This window comes from Columba livia, chromosome 5 (genome assembly GCF_036013475.1).
Source record: "Columba livia isolate bColLiv1 breed racing homer chromosome 5, bColLiv1.pat.W.v2, whole genome shotgun sequence".
NCBI lineage: Eukaryota > Metazoa > Chordata > Aves > Columbiformes > Columbidae > Columba > Columba livia.
The window spans coordinates 6,838,891-6,862,652 of NC_088606.1; the positions used below are offsets into that span (position 1 = coordinate 6,838,891).

At 46.0% G+C, this 23,762-nt stretch overlaps 1 protein-coding gene across 2 annotated transcripts in view; it reads left to right on the forward strand.

Annotated features, from left to right (window-relative positions):
• The first annotated feature begins 906 nt into the window (after positions 1–906).
• Positions 907–23,762, forward strand: part of PRKCH (protein kinase C eta) — a 121,473-nt gene continuing 98,617 nt past the window's right edge. Inside the window, exon 1 of one of the 2 annotated variants that reach the window (XM_021292786.2) lies at positions 907–1,460. In XM_021292786.2, coding sequence (XP_021148461.2) covers positions 1,101–1,460 — 360 coding nt within the window. In that variant the 5' untranslated portion in view covers positions 907–1,100. The remainder of the gene's footprint in view (positions 1,461–23,762) is intronic. The other variant, XM_065065840.1, reaches the window with a different exon arrangement.

Here is a 23,762-nt window from a genome sequence, read left to right on the forward strand (position 1 = left end):
AAAAAGAGGCCGCAGTCTCTCAGCCAGCCTTGGCACCATCCAGCTGTCACTGGGACCTTCAAACAACTGCATCTTCTTCCGCTGCGGGGACTGCAAGCTAATTCAGGGAATGTAGGCCAAACAGCATCACCAGGAAAGCAGGATTTCATTGTTCCCCTGCCCAGTCCACACCAATTTGCTGTGAAGTTTGGAAATCCATTAAAAGTATTTCAATTCTGACTTCATTAAGTGCAATGAAAACCCCAAAGAAATCCACCCCAAAACAAACCCTGCGCACAGAGTGCCAAGAACGTTAATCACATACAATTAATCCCAAGATGCAGAGTTGTAACATTAAGCTTTTCAACAGTAAAAACAACTTATCTTTCCATTATCTCTACAGGTTGCTACAGTTAAATGCGCTGCTTCGGTGCTGCACAAAACGAAGTCCAAAGCAGCTGAGATGACACCGGGCTGTGTCACCGCTCTCCCGGCGCGGCTGTGCCGGCGATTACACCGCAGGTGCGACCAGGGGCAGCCTCGGGAGGTGTGAACCGGGCTGGGAAGGGACTGCGGCAGCCGGGGGGTGTGCGGGTGACCCGTGTGTGCGGGGCAGAGAAATGTGTTTGCCCGAGCAGGCTCCGCGACCCGCATCGGTACTGTCACTGTTCGCCCCGCCGCGCTTCTCCTGGCTCCCTCGGCGGGGCTCCCGGCCGCACCTGTGCTATCGGCGGGGGGACCCCCCGAGCCCGGGCCGTGCCGTGCCGTACGAGCGCCCGTCCCGCCCGCTCCCCACCCCGTGCCCGCCCTCGCAAGGCGGGTTGGCAGCGCCTCCCCGCCCGGCGCCGTCCCACGCCCCAGGTGTCCCGAGCCGCGCCGCTGCCCCACGGCAGGAGAGGCCCGGGCCGGGCGCTGCGGCGGGGCTGGGCGGCGGAGCGGCTGCCCGGGGCCGCGGGAGGTGGGCGGTGCGCGGGGGGCGGCGGTTCCGGGGCCCCGGCATGGCCCGGGGGCGGGTGCGCCGCCGCCGCCCGGCCCCCTGAAGAGACGCGGCGGGGCTGGCGACCGGCCCGGCTCCGCGGGAGAGGGGTCTGGCTCTCCGCCGGGCTCCCGGCGGGGCGGCCATGTCCGGAGCTATGAAGTTCAACGGGTACCTGAAGGTGCGGATCGGGGAGGCGGTGGGTCTGCAGCCCACCCGCTGGTCCCTCCGGCACTCGCTCTTCCGCAAGGGCTACCAGCTCTTGGACCCCTATGTCACCATCAGCGTGGACCAGGTGCGCGTCGGGCAGACCAGCACCAAGCAGAAGACCAACAAGCCCACCTACAACGAGGAGTTCTCTGCCACGGTTACCGATGGCCATCAGATCGAGCTGTCCGTCTTCCACGACACCCCCATCGGCTACGACGATTTTGTGGCCAACTGCACCTTGCACTTCCAGGACCTCCTGCGCTCCGCGGGCCCCAGCGACAGCTTCGAAGGCTGGGTGAGTAGCCACCTCAAGGAGCAGCTGGAGTCGGGCTCCTCTCTGAATGAATGAAGGCACTTGAAGGGTATTTGCAGAGCAGGGGCTTGTCCTTGCACGCCTGTACTGCAGATGCAGGCAGCCCAGTGTGCGTCTGCGTTTACACAGGTGTACCTTCATGCATGTCTTTGTGCCCTTGTGCTTTAGATTTGCTTAGAACGCTCATCCGACTGCTCTTTCAGCTGATGCATTTGGAGCAAAAAGTCTCAGCTGTCATAGTTTGAGGGTCAAGACCCTGTAGGGAGGGCTGTGAGCTCTCTCCTCTTGGTAGATATGGCAGAGAGGAGACTTGTATATCACTGTCACAGTCCACCTGCAGACTCTCACAGTCACGTACCTTCCTTTTCCTGCTTAGCACACAGAGACAGGCTTGGGTACTTGCATACCTGGGGTTGGATGTATTTCTGCTCAGATCTGCACATGCTTGCACAACAGTTTGATGTGTGCGTGCGAATTTCTTTGACTTCTTAACAGAATGGCAGGACTGGCCTTGTGTCTATGATGTACACCACTGCGCTGGGTGAACACAGTTTCACTTGCAGCTAATTCTAGGTTATTTCCAAGTAGGTGTCACTTGCATCTGGCCCAGAGAACCTCAGTTATGTCTTAGTCCTAGTAGTAAGTGAAAGGAATAGTACAGGCTCTGAAGTTGTTGCTTTGCTTTCAGTACTGTATTGCTCCAGACAGTAGTTTGCTTTTAAGTGTTAGATTAAAAAAGAAGGTTAAAAAAAAAAGGCATTTCTTCTCGGTAGAGACAGTGCAGAAGAGCTGAGAATTTCCGAGGTTAATACAGGTATTAACTTTTTGAGGCCAGGAAGTTCAGCACGTGTGGTCAGGTAACCACCACAATAAAATCAGACATGGAGGAAGGAGAGCTGACATGTAGAGAACAGATAGGCATCTCGATCGTATCGCTGGGGAGGAGGATGGTACTTTCTGTTCTCAGCTACTGTCTGTGACTGAGGTGTGATGTTACACCTCTGGGGTGATTACAGGGGAATACCAGTCGCAGGACTGGTTCATACGTGTATATTGGTACTTTTTCTTAATTCTTATTGTGTACCCTATGGATAGTCTTGAGGTGGTGCATAAAAGATAGTCACTCTTAGGCTAGTGGTGCCGCTGGAGATAAACTGTTCCAGGGACTTGTCCTAGAACACTTTTAAATACAGAGCAGACCTCTGTGGGCCAGGGCAAAGGAGTGAGCTCAGGACAGAGAAATGTGGTTTTGAGGGGTTTCTTTGTGTTTGATTTGTTGGGGTGTTTCCTTTTTGCTGTTGAGAGAGGCCCCATCCTCTTGAGAGGCTGTAGTCCAGGTCGCACTGGTTCTGGTTACATGTGGGATGGGGCTGCTCTGTTGAAAAGCTGGTGGCCTTATTCACATTACTAAAACATCTATAATAATATTGCCGCTGGTGTGGATGGATTTGTATCCAGGGGCCCACTGGTTCTTTCATTTCATCCATCCTGCAGTACAGATTTTTAGGGCAGATGTAGTCTGTGACCTGAAATGCTTGTTTGGTCTTTGGTGATGGAAAAGTTTCTTATCCCTGCTGGATAGGCGCATGTTTCATAAACTCCTGTACCTGTGAGTTGAGGGGTGCGATGGGATGGGAAATCTGCAAAATTTTTTAACCAGACTGATGTAAACGGATGTTATTTCTGGGCATGTAGACGGAGGCTGAGAGTGGCTACTCTCCTTTCTAGTTAATGGCTATAAATTACAGCTGGGGTGGATTTAGTGGGGAGTGAGCAAATGTTCATCTTCTGTTCCCTTTCTCCTCTCTCCCTGCTTTTGACTTGCTTCATTTCCATCTCACGTAGCGTGCAGCCAGGATCACATGATGACAGGGAACAGCATCTTGCTCTGATAATCTAATATGTCTTGATAAATCTAGCAAGGCTGTCACGGGGTTTTGTGTAATCAGAAGAGTAGGAAATGCTGGTTTGTACTAACGCCAGGTCCAGGAACTGCTGGCACGATACAAGACCTCACAAAGGATTTGTAGATGATTTGCTTCACCTCCACTTCAGAATACTTCATGCTGCCCTCTTTCCATCCCCGAAGCAAAAGCATATACAGGCAAGGAAGGAGTGAATGGAGTGAGGGGAAAATTGGTGAATCCTCAAAGCTTAACCTGTCTTACACTTAATTGTCTGCACACAATGTTTCATTTTGATTTGAAATAGAATTTTCCCGTTCACTTACCAGGTAAACTCCAAATGCTCCTTGGATTGCTAAGAGCCGGGCAGGGCAGGGCAGCTGGCTGCCTCCACTCCCTGAGCATTCCTCCGGATTGCCGGGGATTACCTGGGACGTTCCCTCAGCTCACGTGCTGGCCTGAAAGTTTTGGCCTGAGCTCTCGGGCTCATGCTGCCCTGTTTATAAATGTGGATTTTCTCCTGCTATTTAACAAAAAAAAAAGGGGGGGGATTAGTTGTAACATTGGTCACTACCTCTGGTGAGAACTGTAGAACTGTCAGCGAGAGGCAGGTAGGAGCAGTCGGTGTGGAAGCGTTGGTGCTTCCCGCATGACTTGCAGGTACATCACTGCAATTATGACCCCAAACACTTACGCACATGAGTAAGTGTATGGACGTGAGCTGTCTCATCAGTAATGCTTCTACACCTGAGTCATCCCACCGAGTACTGGGACAGAGTTCTCCGTTCAAGGTTTGCGTTAAAATCCATGTTCCAGAGGCTCTTCAAAACTGATCGTTTTCCTCCTAACTGTTTTGATTGTTGTCTGAAGTCTTTCTAGCAAACACATTAGCACAGTCTGGATATTTTTTAATTTGCCTGTAAGTTGTTAAACACATTTGACCAATTTTACACAGATGAAATCTGTAAGAGCTTATTAACTTCAAGATCCTTCTGTTTCCCATTTCTTATATTTACTTGTCAAGTTGCAAAGCACTAGTTTTTATTAATATTGTCAATTAAATGCCATCTTGCCTTCAGCATGCTTTAATGTAGTTAAAACCGGGAGCGATCTCTCCGGTACCTTGTTCTTTCTGGTAGGCATTTTCCTGTGTGGGTGTGAAATTGTGCAAACCTGAATGGCAGCATTTTACACAGGTGCGCATGACCCTGCCAGGTGCAGCACAGCGGAGGATTAAGCTGGCTGCTGTCCGAAAGCTGCTATGTTATGATTTACGTCAGGGTTGAAACTTGTCTTTTTAAAGTGTTTAATTTTGCACTAGCATGTGCTAAACTCATTTTACTCAGCCTATGCACCTTTAAAAGGTACTATCCCCTCTTTAACTGTCTCTGAGTGCAGTATAAGAAGCAGTTATATGTCAGTGAAACAACACAAATAATTTGGAGTACTGTCTTGTAACTGAAAGGGGAGATGTTTACCATACACAGGATTATTCCTCTGAGTTTTATATAGTAGCCGAAGTAAATTTCAGGCTTGGGGAAGCACTATTTACAGATACCGAATTGCGTTGTTACTACGGAATTATTTGATTACGATTGTAAAAATTGTTAGTCCCTGGGTAGAGATGTCATAATTTAACAAGGAGTTAAAATTAAACCTTGATCTTGAAGTAGCGAATTATCAGATTATACCGAAGGAAATTAGATAACAGATGGACTGTAAGATTAATGAGCCAATCGCAATTTCCTGATGAGTTTGTTACCATTTGCTCATGTGTGCAGGAAGAGATTAAGACAAATAATTCTAATGAATTCCTTAACTTGAGCTTTTTCGCCTGTATCCTTTTCTAGGAGTTTTTTCTTTCTGAAGGCAAAAAGAACTGTGTTTTACCCATGTTTATATGCAGTTTTATTTATTGAACCTTAAACTGAAGAGTTAAAGGAGAATGCAACTTCTTCCCCAGAGCAACACGACCTTGGCAGAGAACAAGGGTGCTGCGGGTCAAATACGATATGGTTGCTTCTTGTTTTAACGCGCCTTTTGCTGCAGAGTGTTCTCCAGGTGGGCAAAACTTGCATCAGGAAGCCAAAAATGCCTTATAACTGTTGACAGAGGACTTTGCGGTGCAGTATTTTGTGTCTGCATCAGCCTGTGCCCACCTATACAGGTGGGCTGCAGCTTGTAGAACAGCAGTAAATGGAGTCTCCTTCCACAGGCAGTAGCAGGCTGAGGTGAAGAGCAATAACAATCTGTCCATATGACTTTGTTTCCATGCACATGACAACCACGTACATAGATCTCTGATCTGTGTCAAAGTCACGCTATGCATTAATTGCAAAATGGCCTTGAGTAAACTAAGCTGGTTCCCTGTTTCTTGATAAGTTTTAAGTTGTTTCTGTAATTATTATCACTGATGTGGAGTTATTATGTTGAATGGGAATAGTGGAGAGAAACACCCGCTGCAGGAGGTAAGAAAAAAGTTTTTGAAAGCTACCAGAATTTCAGCTTCTGTTTCTTTCCTTTAGCATACAGCTGTGCTTTGGCCCTGAGATCAAACCCTTTAAAATGCAAGTGGAGTCCCGTGCACTGAGGCTACGCTGCAGCCTAAAAGAAAGGCTGTAATAAACAGAGGAAAGAATGTTGCTCTTTGTCAGGTATTAAATAATCCTGGGGAGGGCTGAAGCTAATAACAGTTCTACTGATCAAGGTGGATAAGAGTAAAGCTGAGTGTGTCACGAGGAGCTGCACGCTTACTGCCTGGTTCCAGCATCAGAAGCTGAGCTGGATAGGAATCCTATTTCTCACTCATCCGTGAGCTCCTCGCCAATAAACGGCCTGTGTTTATTGCACAGGCAATAAATGCAACTGTGAGCATTCTTGGACTACACGTGTTTTACCTGAAAGTGTGTTAGGCTGGACAGGTTTGATCTAAGTGTGAGAAGAGCCTGTTTGCGGTGGTCAGAGCCACTGGGATGCCAGTGGGGGTCTGTGGGATTGGAATTTATGCCCTGGCTTTGAACTTGGGGTATGAGTCTGGCTTGCCTTGATACAGCTGGGTGCCCAGTCCTGTTGTGGTACCAGCTTTCTAGTGAGTTGCTTAGTCTGATTTTCCATCACTTTGTCTTGAAAAGACTTGCTTTGGTGCTGTTGGAAGGGCTCTGGGTACATCAGAGAGGTGTGCAGGAGAGGTGCACAGTTTCCTACACAGTGTAGTTTGGCTGGGACAGGCTGTGCGAGTGTCACCACGTGACTTTCCCCAGTTGTGAGGAGCCACTGAGCCAAAACCTCAACTCAAACCCTACTGAAAGGTACCCAGGCCCTCTGGCTCGGCAGAATGGTGGGCACTCCAGTTTCCAGCCATAGCCCAGTGCCCCCCATCAGTTGAGAGAGTCCCCAGAGGGGACAGGCCAAGGGCTGACGCTTGGGTCTCCTCCAGCAGCATTGGTCATGGCAGAAGCAGCCCTGAGGGTGTCTGCAGCCCCGTGTCCCCAGCCTGGGGTTGCTCTTTTCAGAGAGGATGTGTGTGGAGGATGAGGAGGAGGAGGGGTCCGGGGCCAGCGGGGCGACCGCAGCACGAATGAGCCCAGCACCCCAGGAAGCTCCATCCCCAGCCCCGCTCTCTGCCACCACCAGCCTCGCCTCGCTCTGTTCGTGTTTTATATTTAGCTTTCACCACTGGCCTTTCTGTAAAAACTGCATTTCATCCAGGCCATCTGAGGCTTTCTGTTTGGAGTATTTTCTGAGTAATGATTTGGTTTCTGGCCATTTTGAACTTATAGGCAATAAACTCCGCAGAAAAGATTGTCAAGGGGACCATTTAAGCTATTGAAATGCCATTAGAAAGTCTACTGATTTACAGTGTAATTCAATATAAAAGCATATCCCTTACTGAAGTGAATAAGACTCCCACCCTTTCTTTGCAAACTATTAAAGCTCCTTTGATGTTTTAGGCTTGATTGTAACTATCGTGGTTTGCTAATACAATCAAGAAATCAGGGACCTTTTGAGTAACCATGGAGAAAAAGACAAGGAGAAGAGTTACCAAGTGAAACGAGTTGCTGGCAGCTTTTGTAAAGGATTCTGGATCAGGCATCGTGCCTTCTTGCCTCCCAAATCTCAGCCTAGGTAGGCACGCGGTTAATATATGTCAAACCGTGCTGCAGATTTAATTTATTCTGAGTGCAGTGAGCAATCTTTGTTCTGATCGCTTATTCTGCCCCTGTGTTATTAGTGGGGCCATGGAGTGAACCAGCCTGAGTCCTGGGTGACTGACCTGGCGCCGTGTCCTGATGGAGCTCACCAGGCGGCTGTTGCTCTCCCAAGCTGTGCCCTCAGTTGCGCTGGTACAAGAAGTTCTGGCTGGTTGCGAGGGAGGGACTTGCTTTATAATTACATCAAAGATAGCAAATGTATGTCTAAAATAAAGTGCATCCTGAAGCTTCCAATTAAGTTGCTAAGCCACTTAGGGTAGGCCAGACAAATGACTTAAACTTCTGCAATGCCAATGACATTTTTTAATTCTTTGAGATCATGAGATGTTCTCATTGCTCAGGGAAGTCAATCACTGAGGAAACCATCCTGTTTTATTTTGAAAGCCAGTGCCATGAACAGATGTAGGCTGGGCTTTGTTCTGTTAGCACGATGCTGTGTGAGAGCAAGCCTTCCTGAGCAATTCTGGTGCTACCGATATTCAGCGCTAAAATCTGGGCATCGGTGCTGGACCCAAGGTGATGGAAAAAATTGCTTTTTCACTGCCCCTGTGAGGCCTTGTGCGCCCTCGTTACACTAGACCAGAGGCATCTAATCGATGGCCAGATCTATCCCAGAGGCTGCCAGAGCAGTTTTACTGGCTGATGTCCCGCTGCCTGCTTTGCTTTGTCCTGGGGCTGCTCAGATGTGGGACAGGTGGAAGAATTCATCTGGCAGCCTCCAGCTTGTTTTCAGCCACTATTTTCCTAACTGCATCTCCAGAAAGCCTCGTGCTCTCTAGCCCACCAGTGATCCATGTCCTGTTGGAGGGATTTAGCCTTCAAGTCGAAGAGGTGCATTCACTACACATGGAGGATATCTGCATCTTGTCTGTGTGACAGATGGATGTCACATCCAGGGTCATCTCCTCTCAGTGCCACCTTGCAAAGCGATGAAGCCCAGCCTGGGAAGGCTAGCAGCTCTGCCGCTGTGGGTCTTCAGGTCTGGAATAAGATTTCAGCTTGTCCGCTGGCTCTCCGTGACCCTGAGTGGGGATTTCTGCTCTCCATGATGCAGCGTGGACCTGCCCTTTGGATCAACACAGCTCGTCAGAGCATCCTCAGTTCCAGAAGGACAGGGAATTGCTGGAGAGAGTCCAGTGCAGAGCCACGAAGATGATGGAGTGGAACATCTCCTTTATGAGGAAAGGCTGAGGGAGCTGGGGCTCTTTAGCTTGGAGAAGAGGAGACTGAAGCGTAACCTTATTAATGGTTATAAATATGTAAAGGGTGAGTGTCACGAGGATGGAGCTCTTCTCCTGTGTAACCTCATCTGGGTGTTCCTGCTCCGGCAGGGGGATTGGACTGGATGATCTTTCGAGGTCCCTTCCAATCCCTGACATTCTGTGATTCTGATCCTGCTGTGACTGTTGTCACCCACGAGCTTCGCCAGCACAAAAAAATACGTCCATGCGAGACATACTTCTAAATGTGTGACTGAGTGTATGAGTATTGTATGTCTGCTGGGCATTAAACAAAATAAATTGATAAAGTAATTTGCAGTGTGAAATCACTTGACAGATCAGCAGAGCCCTGTAACCTCTCAGATGGGGGCAGGTGAGGAGGAGGATGTGAGGAACAGGCTGTGTATCTATGCTCTCCCAGGACATTACACCTAATAGTAAGAATTATAGTAACAATCTGACAATGTGCATCTAGGGCTGAGGAGAGGTTTGAGATGGTTGTTCCATATCTGAACACTAGAGATGTTTTTCCTGCCATTGTCTCATACATTTAGCATCAGCCATCCTCAGAGGGAAGATTTAAACGGGTCAGCTGGTCTGATTTGGTCTGAAAAAGCAGCTCATACCTCCCTACAGCACGTCTGGTTTCTAGCTCTCTCTGGCCTGCTCTGTGGTTTCTGCTTTTCCTTTAGTTGTTTCTTTTTTTTTTTCCTTACATCTTTGTCATTAGTCTCCATTTTAGCATAGTACTGTATTTTATGTTTTTCATTTGAGTAAATTTAATTTTACTTTGTCATGTAAGCAAGATGTCACTGCAAATTAAGTTCTTCATACACATCTCCACTTGCTTTAGTATCCTAAACCTCCTAGAGTAGCAATGGAGTCTTAGTTTGGGTTTCCTTTTATTGGTTTTTGGATAGAAAATACATGTTCACGGTTTTATAGATGCTGTAGCAGATTCAGGCGGGGATCGGTCGTAACTGCGCCGAGTGCTGCGGGTGTGAGTCAGAGAGAGACACGTGCTGTCAGCGAGATCACTTGGGGTTGTGTCATTTCCCTGGGTCTGGATAGGAAAGAGGGGGACAGTTTTGTTGTGACGCTAAAAATCAGCATGGCATGTCTGTACTCCTAAGTGCCTTTATCTGACAAAACAGTTGCAAATAAATGCTGTCCCGATAGCACTGGAGCTGGTCTGTCTACATGTGAGTTGGTCTATAGAGTGTTTTTCTCCACCTAGACTGGTCAGTGTGTTCATCTTGTACTAAATGTATTCAATTCTGGGCTAAGTTCCTTCAGAATAATGAAGGTGGTTTAGATTAAGAACAACTAATGAAAAACTAGCTTATCCTGTTTGAATTCCTGCTTTGTCCTGAATGTATTTTCCTTGGTAAACAAGACTATGTAACTTGTTTGTTTTTTTTTCCCAAGAGTGAAGAGCAGAGGAAAAATATGTTGCTCTGAGTTGTGAAATCTGGGGATTGATTTACTCAATATTTTCTTCTATCTCATATTGTTTAATTCCTTTAAATTTTAAATGCTTTAAATCTGAAGAAGAGAGGGAGAAACCCTTTCATGCAGTAGGGCCCAATTCTTATCCTCCCCTCACATGTAAACTCTGGCACACTGCATGAGAAGGTGCTCTCCCTACCTCACTTCTTTCTGGCGTATATTTTTAATAACATTAATGTGAAAGTTGTCTTTTTCCTTTCTTACTTGTTGTAAAATGTCACTCTATAAAAAATTTGCTTGTGTCTTCTGTGAGATTTCAGCAGAATAGGAGCCCGGTGCTTGTCTCTGCTTTTGCTTGCAAGGTTTACATGGGTGGGTTCCCAAAGGCATCAATGGAGTTACGCTGCCAGCTTTGCACTGGTCTAATTCAGTGAAGAACTGGACATTTCTTTCTTCCTCCTTGTATGCAACAAGGGTTTATAATGATGTCTGGATTGTACATTATTTATTGAGGAGAGTGAGTGCTCATGGAGCTCTGAGAAGGAGGAAAGAATTGGCTTCCGTGCAATGAGTTTATTTTCTGGGTCATTCACAGACTGAGGCATCTAACATTAATATATTCAATGCAAATTTATTCTGTAAGGCAGTTTGCTGCTTAGCCTGGAAGAAAATGTAACCATGTGAGGAAAATGTTCCTCTGCAGCCCAAATCCATGGTGGGATTTTGTGTCAAAGCCACTCAGTTGGAACACGCTAATGCAAAAGCTACACTGGTGTCAAACGTGTAGGGTGATCCGCCATCTCCTAATAGGTCTTTGTGTGAGTATTGCTGCTTATAATCAGTTTGTGAGATGGAGCCCCACACCTGGCACTTCATTAGCTGTTTACTTAATAACGAGTCCAGTGTAGGAGCTTTGGGTGCTCCTGCAAGAATGGCTCAGACTGGCTTGTGAGGGAGCGGCGATGGTTGGAAATGACAGGTGGTTTCCTTTCTTAATAGTTCAGCCTCTTGTCTCTGCAAGGGACTCATGAAGTGGTAGCTTACAGACCTACGCGAAGGGAAAAAAAAAAGGCGAGTTTATTAATTATTCATTAATTTATTTATTATTATTGCTTAACATAGTGGGACATAATTGTGGTGGCTTATTAGCTACTATACAAGCAACAAAGCTGTTCTTGGTTTGGTGTGTAGCAAAACTGGCTAGAAACCCTGCTGTTCCTAGCATGAGCCGTATTCCTTCCAAAAATTAGCCCCTATGATAATAGCCCCATCAGTACTTAGCAACTCATTTTGACCCCATTTTCAAATAATTAGCTCAAGTAATGTTTTACCTACTTTGCCAATAAAGATGATAAAATTTTTCCCCATCTTCTTGATTCTAGGAGGGAATATCTTTGACTTGGCAAAATCTTGCTAAGTAGTTTTGACATGAGCGTAGAAGAACATCAAGTTCATTGTGCTCTTGTTCAAGAAAGGAGCAAGTTCTAGAGCTGTGCTAGTGAGCCTGGACAGCAGGGCCTTATTCTTTCCCTTTGAAGGCCAAAAGCACTGTGATGCAGACCAAAGAAGTGGGCAATAATGTTAGAGAAGTAGAAATTATTTCTCTTGCATGTTCCAGATCTCTGTAGGTTGAGGCTAAGACTTCTAGATCTACCTGAAGGATGGGGGGGACTGGGTTTACTGCTAAGGGGCTGTTTCTGTGGGCAAGGACTCACTGTACCCTAATCCTTAAGGCTTATTGGAGTGACAGTCTTGAAACAGAGAGTAAACTCTTGGATTCTGAAGCATCTGACTGGCTCAGGAATAAAGCATCAAAAATTCAGGCTATGCTGCACATCCTCACAGAATGGTTTTCAGTCCCTTGTAGTCAAAATATGTTCATGTGCTATTCCTTTAGGTGGATGCTTACAAAATCATCCAGACTAAGAACGGGGTTTGTGTTTAATCATGAAGAAGCACTTTTTTGGTAGAGTTGTGAACTCTGGCGGTTTGTATGGGGCAGACCCAGGAGGACACCCAGCAGGTTTTTGTCCCCCCTCTGCCCCATGGGTAGTCTCAGTGTGGCGCTTCCTGCTCACGTCTCTGCTTCTCGCCTACCCCGTTTCACAGCCGAGCTCGCTAAAGAAAATATCAGTCGAGGGCAGGATGAGTTAATGTGGTGGGCTGTGAGCTGTGGTTTCCGAGACGTGCGAAAGCGGCGTCCATTCTGCTGCCTTTGCAGAGGAGTGGTGACACCCAGAAGAAAAGGGGGGGGAAGACTTGGGGGGGACTGAGGGCAGTAATCTCCTTTTAATCAAAGTTTGATACTGAGATGGCATTTCCCTTTGCCTTGTGTCTACTGAAGAGCTTGATTAATGATTAATCAGTTCATCATCAACCCTATGTTCTTCCCAGCAGTTAAGCACAACCGCTGTTGGACGTGTACAAAACCACACTGGGATTTTCCCTGAGCCCCACTGGAGCTGATGGAAGCCGTGTCTTGGAGCTTGTTGTGGATGAGCAGCTGCTGCGTGGGGCTGCACATCTGCAGGAGTGCAGATGTTCATGCTGGACGTGTAGAAATGCTCATAGAGATGTGCGTGTTGAGCGGCAGACGGGACACAACGCACACTCATTTCAGTCCTCGCTTAGCGCTGCGTGTAACGAGGTGAAATCCCTTTGACCGGTTGTGTTGCCTCTGGTTACCACTTTGTTGGGTAAAGCTCTTAGACATGAGAACTTTAAAACTCCAGGAATTTATAACTTTAGAATGAAGGACTAAAGCTACATCCAAAATCAACAGGTGGTTCATTTAAGAACTGCACTCTTCTGATTTTTGTCAAGAACAAAATTGTAGGGTCTGGGTGGTTTTCTTCAAAGAGAAGGAATGATAATTGAGGTCATCACATGTTTTGGCTGATGTGGATGCGATCTCAGAAGGTTTCTGATGTGTCCTTGCAAGTTTGTAATTTCCCTTTGTCATAGAGAAAGGCGTTTGTGATTAATACGAGGTCAGTGGATTTATTTTTACATATAAATAAACTTACTGCGAAGAGACTTGCCTCAGCAATGGATATGCAGTACTCATTGTTTTTAAGCAATGCTACTTCTTATTTTAGTAACATTTCAGAAGCGCCTGTTCCTGTTTTGAACATGAACATTAGGTGAGAAGAGAGTAACTGAGTCTTTCTGGTTTTAAACATCCCTCAGTAGCTCCTGAAAGATTGTTCTGAAAGAATCTTCCTGACCTCAAAAAAAACCCATCGACATTTTCTCAGTTTAAGTTTTGTGGTTCATTTCTGGGTTAACTAAACCATCTCCTTCTGTTAATAGTCCTGGGCATATGGAATTTTATTTGCAGAAAAATGTGCGTTTGTTATGTGTGTTTTGTTTTGTGTGTCTTTTTTAATTACTTCAGCTGCACAAAAATACTTTTTATCTGTGCCTGATAATTGTTTTTAATATCAACAATAGGAATAGGACCTTATTTTAAAAAAAAATACACATATAGGCACTAAATGTGTAGCTGCAAAATTCTGTACACCTACAGTATTTATTCTCACTCCACGTCTAACAATATTAAGCAACTGTTTCCACAGGAACAGTGCTCTTTACAATAGAGGGTGTTGTGGCTTGCTTCAAAGCCGCAGTCAGAACGCACAGGGGTTTGAAGGGTACCAGATCTTTCCATCTCTCGCTATGAATTTTCCAGTGGGTCATTACTTGTTCAGACTTTCTATCTCAGTATCTGAAACCACCCCAGCGCTTCGTATTACTGTGTGTGGTGATGTCCCAGAAGCCTTTCGAGGGCTGCTGGGCTGCAAGAGGAATCTTTAACATTCATAAAAAGCTGAAACTAAGGGTGCAGGAGTGGTGTGGATCTAGTCAGCAGCTCCAGCTCAGCTAGGTCCAGCTCATCACTTCTGTACTCTTATCTAGGGCTATTTCAATATCATGCATATTAGGAATTGTACAGCGTTAGGTGTTTTATTCCATTTCTTGAGGGATTGCATTTGTAATGGTTAGTGTCATTGGATGTATGGCAGTTGTTAGGGTGACTGTATCTCTTTCATTTTCTCCCCCCACAAGGTTGTTACTGGGCATCCTGCTTGTACAGAGGAACTGTTTGGCTGGCTTCTTCGCTTTGTATTGCAGGGCTTGGTAAACATTAAAGAAGGGAAGTTATTTGATTTTATTTTGAAAGAAGATAAATGCTGTCCAAGAGATTTCTCCCCTGAGCTGGTGAAAGCTCTCTGGTTAAGGTTATAAGACTGAAATTGATGGGACTTTTCCTGGAGTGAATAAAATTTTGCTTTGGTTAATTCCCAAAGCAAAATTTTATTCATTCCAGGAAAAGGTAGTCTGTCCCCTCTCAGCAAGAGACATTTGTCAACGGAAAGAGGAGCATAATGTCCACATTAGCAGTGCCACCCAGGTAGGGAAGTACTTTTCTCCAGAAGGGAATTTATACTTTGCAACGAATTAGTTAGTGGGCTGGAGTTAAAGGCATGTTTGTTTGTAATATGAAGGATATGCAACACTGGCTGTAGCACAGATGACATGCCAGGCCTTCAGTTCACAAAGAAACTGTATATCTATTGAAGAGGGAGCATGGCAGCAGTTGTCCCAAATATGATGGCTGTGTAATGGAGCTTGTCCTGCTCTTGGCATACTCAGGATTGCCACGTGCTTGAACTTTCAGCGATCCCCAGCAAAAGCTCTGTTTGAAGAGAACATTATGTGCAGTTTTGCAGGTGATGTTGAGCTCTGGATTGGAAATGTGGTCAGCATCAGGTTGTGTTCTTGATTAACATGAGCAAAACCACTCCAACCCTGTTCTGACCTTTCCCCATACAGACCCTTTCTGGGTTCTCCCCCACCACTCCTTTCTTAATTTTCTTCTTTAATCCAAGGTACCTCTCTATTGCGTTGTTTGAGAAGTGCTTCCTTATGTTGAAACCACACTTTGGAAAGGGAAAAAGAAATATTAAAAAGGAGAAATATGTGACAATGTGCTGTTGGGAGATGCCAGCAAGCTGCCCATCAGCTTGCAGTCACACAAAAGCCCCAGAAGAGCCTCGTCCTTCCCATGGGGGCAGATGGCTGGGTCAGCTGAACAGCACATCCCAGTGACACAGCACCTCGTCACCCGTCCGGCAGCCTGGACGAGGCTGGAGGCCGATGCTTTTCAGTTCCTTCCCATTTCAGCTCAATTGCTGGAGTCACAGCTATGACTCTCTGGTCATAAGTGTGTGGTGAGATCATCTGTCTCATGAGGTAGATGAGGAAAACTGTAATCACAGATTTGATGGGACTAAAAATTGCTTGGTCTTGGACAGTCTGCCTGTTATTGCAGTGCTTGGCTTCAGGATTTCAGGACTTCTTTTTTTTTTTCTTTCCCTTTGCAGTGCAAATGTACAATCCAGGGTCCTTTACTGTGAAGAACCTCATCTATGTACCCTTTTATTAACTGCTGTTAAGAAATGTTTATTGTACTCTTCTCCTCTTTCCTTCCCCAAAAGAAAACTAAGCAGAAAAACAAACCACAAACAAAAATCACTATACAAATAGGATATGATCTAACTTGGCAAAGCAAATGCTGGCAATGGTGTGTCCTTTCTGGGTGTTGTCGGCCCTGTACTGGATCCCAACCTACATTCTTTTTGCTGCGTGAAGACTTGACTGTGACTCCCGGTGCTGAACCTCATGGGATTAGAGCGTAGACATGAGCAGGAACATCTGGACAGCAGGAGCAACAGTCATACCTTCAGGAATGCTGGGGGAGTGTATGCCTTGGCACTCCTTTTTTTGTACCTTTAGAAACATCTAATTGGCTATGTGGCCAGAAACTGCTACTGCTTTCGCATGGTGTTCTGGGATGTGTGTACCAGGGATATTAAACAATCCCATAAACAGTTGGCAGGGAATGGGAGAGGCGTTAGTGTGTGGGCTGAAGTACTTTTAACCTTCCTCTCCATCTTTCCCTGTGTCTTAAGCAGATTTTCTCCTGTGAGACACCACCTGTATCTGATAATTTGTTTCATCCTTCCGTCTCAAATCACTGGACAGATCATCTCGCAAGATGGAGTGTGAAAGGAGATGTGGTGTATTGATAATAGCTGGACATAAATATTAGTCCTTTATAATTTCTGGGTTAAGAAACTGCCAGGTGAGGATGTGAGAAGAGGAAGAAAGAAGTCGCTGTGATTAATTCAAGATCTGGAAAAAATGGTCAAAGCATAGGTGTTTAGGCTTCTCAATGGTGTTACAGTCCGTGCCAGGATCCAAGTTTCATAAGTTGCTGGAATTAATCCCTCCTTTTCATATCCTCACTGAGTAATGCAGTTATGGCTCTAGATGGGGATATCTGTGATGGGACCTGTAGTTCTGAAGACTGGCATGCTGCTGAGATGTGTCATTTGAAACCATACTTTTTATCACAAATATTGCTGATAATTTGATTTTGCACATAAATGAATTCATTGCTTTACTGACAGAGGTGGTGTCGGTGTTGTCCCATACACTCCCCCCATAATGCACTTAGGCCAACACCTTATAGTCACTGAGAAGAGCGATGGATTCTGGTGCTGTGGAGCAGTTGACTCTCATTGACCTCTGGACTGGTGTGCAATCTGGGCACACCATGCTTTCAGGGGTACTGCAGAGTCTTCCTTGCACTTTTCGCAGCGGTGTGTCTGCCCTGCGATGTGCTTGGCCAGGCTTTTGAAGACCACAAGTGCTGTTTCTAACGTTGCTCCTGCCATCCCCATATATTGCTTTGCTTATCTATAAAATTGGTGGTGTAAAGATTCCCGCAGCACTCCAAGGGGCTTTGCAGTCTTTGGTTGAAAAGGTGCAGATGTGTATGATTTCATGTATGCAGTTCCATGTATCACGTTGGCTTTAGGAGACAGCAACACCGCTGTAGGAATGTGGTACCCGGGTTGCCACAAGGAGATGGCAGCCTGTGGGGGAAGCTTCCCTGGGTGAAAGCAATCACTGTGGGCCGACCTGGTATGGAGGTTCCCTTAGCCCTACCATCCATGTTTTGGGGTTCCAGCTATCCCAGAGCAGTGCTACAGCATCTCTGGAAGTTGGGCTGAGGTAGGTGAGCCATGATCAGGGCAGATAGCTGTTGGCCCCTCATACAGCACACAAAACATCTGCCAACCACACAGCATAGCGTGGGTGTTCCAAGGCCCTCTGTTAAGTACGGATCTCTTCGACACTTGGTGTCAAAGGGAAGAAGAGGGTATGTGCCTGCAAACCAAGCTCTGTGCAGAGTTTTTGGTTTGCATTTGCATCTCTGTATCGCGGAACCCCAGCTTCCTGCCGTCAAGCTGCAGGCATCAAGATGCTTATCTCACTCTGGGATCCTTGTTTGATTTTACAGCACCCATTAGTAGTGATCAAGCACCATAAATGGCTGGACTGTTCCAGCAGATTGCCTTTTGCTATACCACCAGGACTTAACTTTTTAACTGTTGTTAATAATATGGGTCTTGGTCCTTCAAAAGTGAGTCTGACAGAAATGGCTGGAGTAGCAGAAAGATGTGACCTTTCCCCTTTCTACCTGGGGTGTTGAGAAACTTGATGGATTATATCTGGAGGACTTATGGATTTTAATGGCTCATGATCTCATCAGCTGTGGCCTGGTTATGGAAAGAAGAGCTATTGGACAAAAATGGAAAAGCAGCAGTACACCAAATGAATTATATGTAGTAGGAAGATATTTTAGGAACAGTGACACACCTAACAGAGACTTGAATGAGAAGAATTTCAGAGACGTTTAAGATTATGTAATGAAACCAATGAGTAACAAAATATTTTCCAGCACTGAATACTGGAGAACAATACAAGATGTAAAGAAGCAAGGTGGTGGGGAGACAGCTGCAAAGGGGTACTTTGCAGAGTGTTGCAGCTGGTTTGGGGGACCACAATTCCTAGGGCTGGATCCACAAACAGGATATTGAGGCCATGTCTGACACTGTACAATCCAGTGGATTTCCTCCAAGTTGCACAGCGCTCTCCTGCTGTAGCCGTGTGGTGATGTTCCTTATGCAACCATCAAGAGGGCCTTGAACAGAGAACCTCAGACCATGATGCAGACTTTGCTGCTTAATGTAAAGTCATAAATGATTCATAAGCCTGCCTAGATTTGTTAATAAGGTTAATTAAAACTGCAGGTAAATGCTGTGCCTTGGAAAATTTCCCCTTGAGACCAAGAGCCTTGTTATTGCTTCTTTGCTCAATCTTTTTGTTTACTCTCCCCTATTTTCATCTGGTGCTTGTTCTGTTTGCCCCTGGGCAAAACCCAGGTCTCTGGTATGCGCTGGCTGGTGTGTGGGCTACCTGGGCTCGCTCCATCACTAGCCCTCACCTACCCTTGCCTTCTTGGGGGCTGTTGTATCAGTGCTAAGCTCAGCTATGTCAGTGTTTTACTCTGAGGAAACTCCACTCGCCAACTCATTGCTCTTGGCCCTTGGAGCATTTCCAAATGGGAAATGCCACCAACTCATCTGCTTGGCCCCCATCAGTGAATTATTTCTTTCTTACTGTAAATAGCAAAACTGGCACAACTTCCTGTTTTTTCTGCCAAATTATACCAAGCTAACATATGTGGTGCAAAATAGGTTTCTTGATCATCTCCAGAACCTGGAGACAGAAAATGGTATTTTCTACAAGGTGTACTTGGTGAGAGACCAAAAACGTGAGGTATGTCGTCATCCCTTCGCAACTACTGTCCAGAGCGTAATAGCTAAAGTGGTGTCCCAGTGGCTCTATAGGTGTTGAAAGATTTTTGTTTTGTTGGTAATAACTGATTGTTGAGGCTTATTGACCTGTTGTTAGTGTTTGTTGAATGGAAAGAGAAGATTGTGTGTGTGTGTGTTAGTTTTTCAAAGCTCTTAAGTCCTCTCAAGAGCAGAGACCCTGTCCCAGTTTCAGCCTCTTTTACCTGCAATTGCATATATAGGCATTTGCAGGCAGATTTCCATACATTGCTTATGCAAAGCCAATAGCTTGATAACAGCTACTGAATGTTTTATGGGTTTATTTGCTGTAATCAGGTGTTCAGACAACTGAAAATGAAGCCCCACATTTGCAATCCTTTAATTTAGTGGTCCTGCATTGATGTTGGTATCTGCCTGTTAGGAAATGAAAGTAATCTGTGATTCTGCTCCCCACTGCCCACCTCCATTCCTTAAATAACTAAAAATAGCTGTAGGAGGAAGGCAGGAGGAGCTGGGAGGAAAAAATCCAGAGATGGACAGGAAACAGGCTGTGGCATTACAAAGCAAAATCTGCGTTTAATAATTTGTGTGCAGTGGAGCTAAAGCTCTACTTGTACATGCAGGTGGTGGGGAAAGGCAGAATGTGTCCTGCCCACACGATTGTGGTTTCACAGGGGCCGTGGCTGTGGGAGGGAGCCGGGGGAGGTGGCACGAAGGTGTTGAGAAGCGGTGACCTGCAGCCAGCGGGGGTGCAGAGGCTGTTTGGGGAGGCGCAGAGCAGCCTTTGCTCCCTGCCTGACACCTTCCCAGGCCGCCATGTCCAGCTGCTGGAGCAAACAAGATGCTGTTTGTTGGGCAGGTGGGAAAATGTAGCAGAGCCACCTGCCGCTTGCTGCCGCTTTGGTCCACTCCGTTCCCCAAGGCTTCACCCAAAAGGGGAGACATCCTTCCAGGCTTTGTGTCTCAGGGGTGTTGCTCCACCAGCTCGCTGCATGGGAGCTCTGCGGCTGCTCGCTGCCGGAGCCATGGGGATGGGAGGCCCTGTGCTGCGGCCTGGCTGTGCCCAGCCATGGCAGAGCCACCCACGGTGATGTGAGGCTGCAGGAGGTGCTGATGGTGACCTGGCAGTGGTGTCTGAGACCACTGTCCTCCCTGCGTGTGGCTGGGCTGAGAACAAACCGCCCAGGTGAATCGAGGGAGGAAGGCTCCGAGATGGGAGTTTCAGCACCTGCTTTGCTGTCTGTGGGTGGTTTGCAGAGTTGTCCCAGGCTTGGCATGTTCTGTGCCCTCAGAAGTGAGACCTTCACTGCCAGGTTCTGATTGTCTTTTGTGCTTTCTCAGCTTGTTTACCACCCAAGTAATTTCTGACCCTGTGGTTGTGGATCGTAGAATCATAGAATGTCCTGAGTTGGAATGGACCCACAAGGATCTTCCAGTCCAGCTCCTGTCCCTGCACAGGACAACCCCACAGTTCACACCATGTCTCTGAGGGTGTTGTCCAGTCTCTTCTTGAACACTGTCAGGCTTGGGGCCATGACACCTCCCTGGGGAGCCTGTTCCAGTGTCCAGCACCCTCTGCGTGAAAAACCTTTTCCTCATGTCCAACCTGAACCTCCCTGGCACATCTTCCTGACATTCCCTTGGGTTCTGTCTCTGGTCACCAGAGAGAAGAGATCAGGGCCTGCCCCCACTCCGCCCCTTGTAAGGAAACTCTCCTCTTCTCCAAGCTGAACAAACCAAGTGAGATGAAAGTGGATGGAAGCCCTCCTCTGTGGCAGACTGCACTGTGTGCATGCAACTATTAGACTTCCTCCATCCTCTATTTCATTTTGTGTTTGACTTAAAATTTGGAAGAAGTGGGTTCTTGCTCAGCAGTGGTACTGCTGGGATCAGTGCCTGTCTTTGAGAAACTTCAGTACTGCAGGACTGATAAACAGGCAACTGGATTCCCGCCCACCTCCACAAAAATCAAGAGAAACAGATCAGACATCCCTCCAGAGACTAGGTTGGGTTTTTTGTGTTTGTTGGTTTTGTTTGTTTTGAATATAGGGAAAACATAATAGCCCCTGAACTAGTTGTCTCTCTCTTTTCAACTTTATAATGTTACTTTTTTTTTTCAAATACACTAAAGATCAGCCACCCGCAACTATTTCTCATAAATCATAATTTTAGAGGTGGGATTTTTCAAAGGCAGCATAAGTTTGTGTAACTCCAGTGGGAGCAGGATTTGGGTCATGCTTTTGAAAATTTACTTTTTTTTTTTTTTTTTAATATTTGAAACCTCCTTTTTTATCCATATTTTATTTGTAGCCCATCAAGCAGGTTTTCTCGGGAGGAATTTTCATGGGACAGGGTAAATCTTGTTGCAGCCCTTGCTATTCCTACCTGAGCAAATCTCCTGTTGAGCTGGGTAATCTCTTAAATGAAACCAGACTAAAATTGATCAAAGAGTCCAGGATTGGCTAAGAGTCATTAGTTATGCATAGTTGTTCATGGCTGGCACACAGCTTATAATTATGCAACTTGACTGAAAAGAAAAGTAATATTTTAAACAGCTGTCCTGGAACAAAAAATTAGAATGACAATATTACAGTAATAGCTGGAATAACTGGTTATAGGAGTTACAAGAGAGACTAAGTCTCCACCTATTTGTGGGTTTACCTCCAGAGTGTTAAACATATGGTGGTAATAGTCATTGGAAAGGTTTGTTTTTCCCAGTGAAACTTTGATATTTAACATCATTTGCAGGAGACAGAAGTCTTGAGTCTTCATCCCCTATGAGGGGGGAAAAATGCTTTAAATCTGCTGTTGTTCTGGAAATGTCCTATGGATTTCTCTAAGGTGCTTGACTTGATAGATGGGCAGCTGTCATGCTCCAGACATTCAAGAGGGACTGATATATCCAGACACTGTGTATTTGGCTGAGAAAGTTGCTACTTGACCTGTCCAACAAAGGCACGCTCAGGTGGAGGTGCTACCTTATTAAAATACAGAAAGATCTGACATTCCATAAGCATGATCTGTTAGAAGGTTAAACAAGAAAAATTAAAAGGAATAACTAGAGGCATGTGAAAAAACAGCTTTAGACCAACCCAGACTTTCAGCTCTTTTGACTGAACAGAGCCTTGGGAATTGCCTCTACAAATGACTGATTATATATGCAGTTCTGTTAATTAAATTTTAAAATTGTGTAGGAAGTAAAAAGATTTAGCTACTTGTTTAATTAAGCTAATTAAGTCCCCAGGTAGCTTTTATATTTGCTTTCTTCACTGCAAGTGTCTGACTTGTTCTATTTTTGAAGCCACGTCAGCGTTGACATGGCTTAGGAAAAGGTTGTACTTCTAGGTTTCTTAATAATTGTGCCTGTGGGGAAGACAGGACGGAGCAGCAATGGGATAAAGCATGTTCTGGGCTCCAGGGTAAACACTGTCATTTCTTGTGTCTGATCCAAAGCCAATAAAAAGATTCCCACTGATTTCAGTGTACTTCAGATCAGTCTTCCCAGACGGGGCTGTTTGTGGTGGGGAGAGGAAAAAAAATGTATTCTTAATCTTGTGTTTGCAAGAATTAATGCTCATGCCAGATGCAGTATTGAAGACGCCCCTTCATCCTGGCGGTCCACCTGGTCTCCATTTCGGAGGGCGAGCGACTCGCAGGTAGCAGCCACCCTTCGGATCTGCCTTTTCCCATCCGCAGCCAGTTTTACAGGCGGGCACGTCAGGCTCTCTCAGAGGCCGACTGACTATACCTGCTCTTCGAGTTCAGCAGATGCTTCAGCTGGGTGTTGATATGTTGCCTGAGCGATTACCCTCCTTATGAATTTGTTTTCCAAACCTCTTCCATTGATGAATCATGCATGACCAGTTTTTATTATATTCATGAAAGCATGTGATTAAGGAGTCCTGTTTCAGTCTCCTTCCATCTGTTTGCTCCCAAACTAGCTTTATTTTTTTGTAATGCAGAGAAAAGGAGTAAATAACACCTGGGTAGTTGTTGGGAATAACATTAGTACAACCCTTTTCTGGAGAAGGTGTGTGAGTTGGTTGACTGGGGCCCCTCCTTGTGGGAAACCGATCCCTTGCAGCTCCCTTTGAAGTCACGCGGAGCTGCAAGATCTCAGCAAGTTCAGGCATGGGGCACCGTGTGAGTGGTTTGAATTAGGAGTGAAGATCTCCTCGGTCCTGCATTCAGCCTTGCTGCCAAGATGTTGTGTCTCACCATGGAAGCGTAATGAAACCGCGGCTGAACTCATCAGTCCTTACCTGCTCATTTCCAGCTCACTTGCCAAAATCCTCCAGTGTTTGTTTTTTATTAGGTATGGCTGTGAAGTTCAACAGAAGTTAAGTGTTTGCTTAGCTCTGGGCCAAAATTCTGTGGTGTTCTTATAGATACAAAGAATGTTTCTGAGCAACAGCAGTCAATATTACCCACCCTCTGTGCTATGGAGGAAGGTGCTGTCTTCCAGTCCCTTGAACTAGAAGAGAGTGACAATTGAAGACTTTGCTACACTGATAAGCACACTTTCCTCTCTTAGTTAGCCAAAACTTGGCCAAGTTACCTCTAAACCAGCCAGAAAGTCAATGTTTTTTCCCCCCGTTGTTCTTGGGGTGACCAGGCTGAGGATGAAGGCACCGGAGAGGGGAGGGTGGTTACGGTTTACAGCTATGCGTGGCGATGGTGTGATGCTGCGCCGTGCGGGCTCTTCATCCCGCTGCATGCCACCAGCTTAGTTTGATTTATTCCAAGATCAGTGTATCTCGTAGCATTCACAATATCATGCATGCATGAA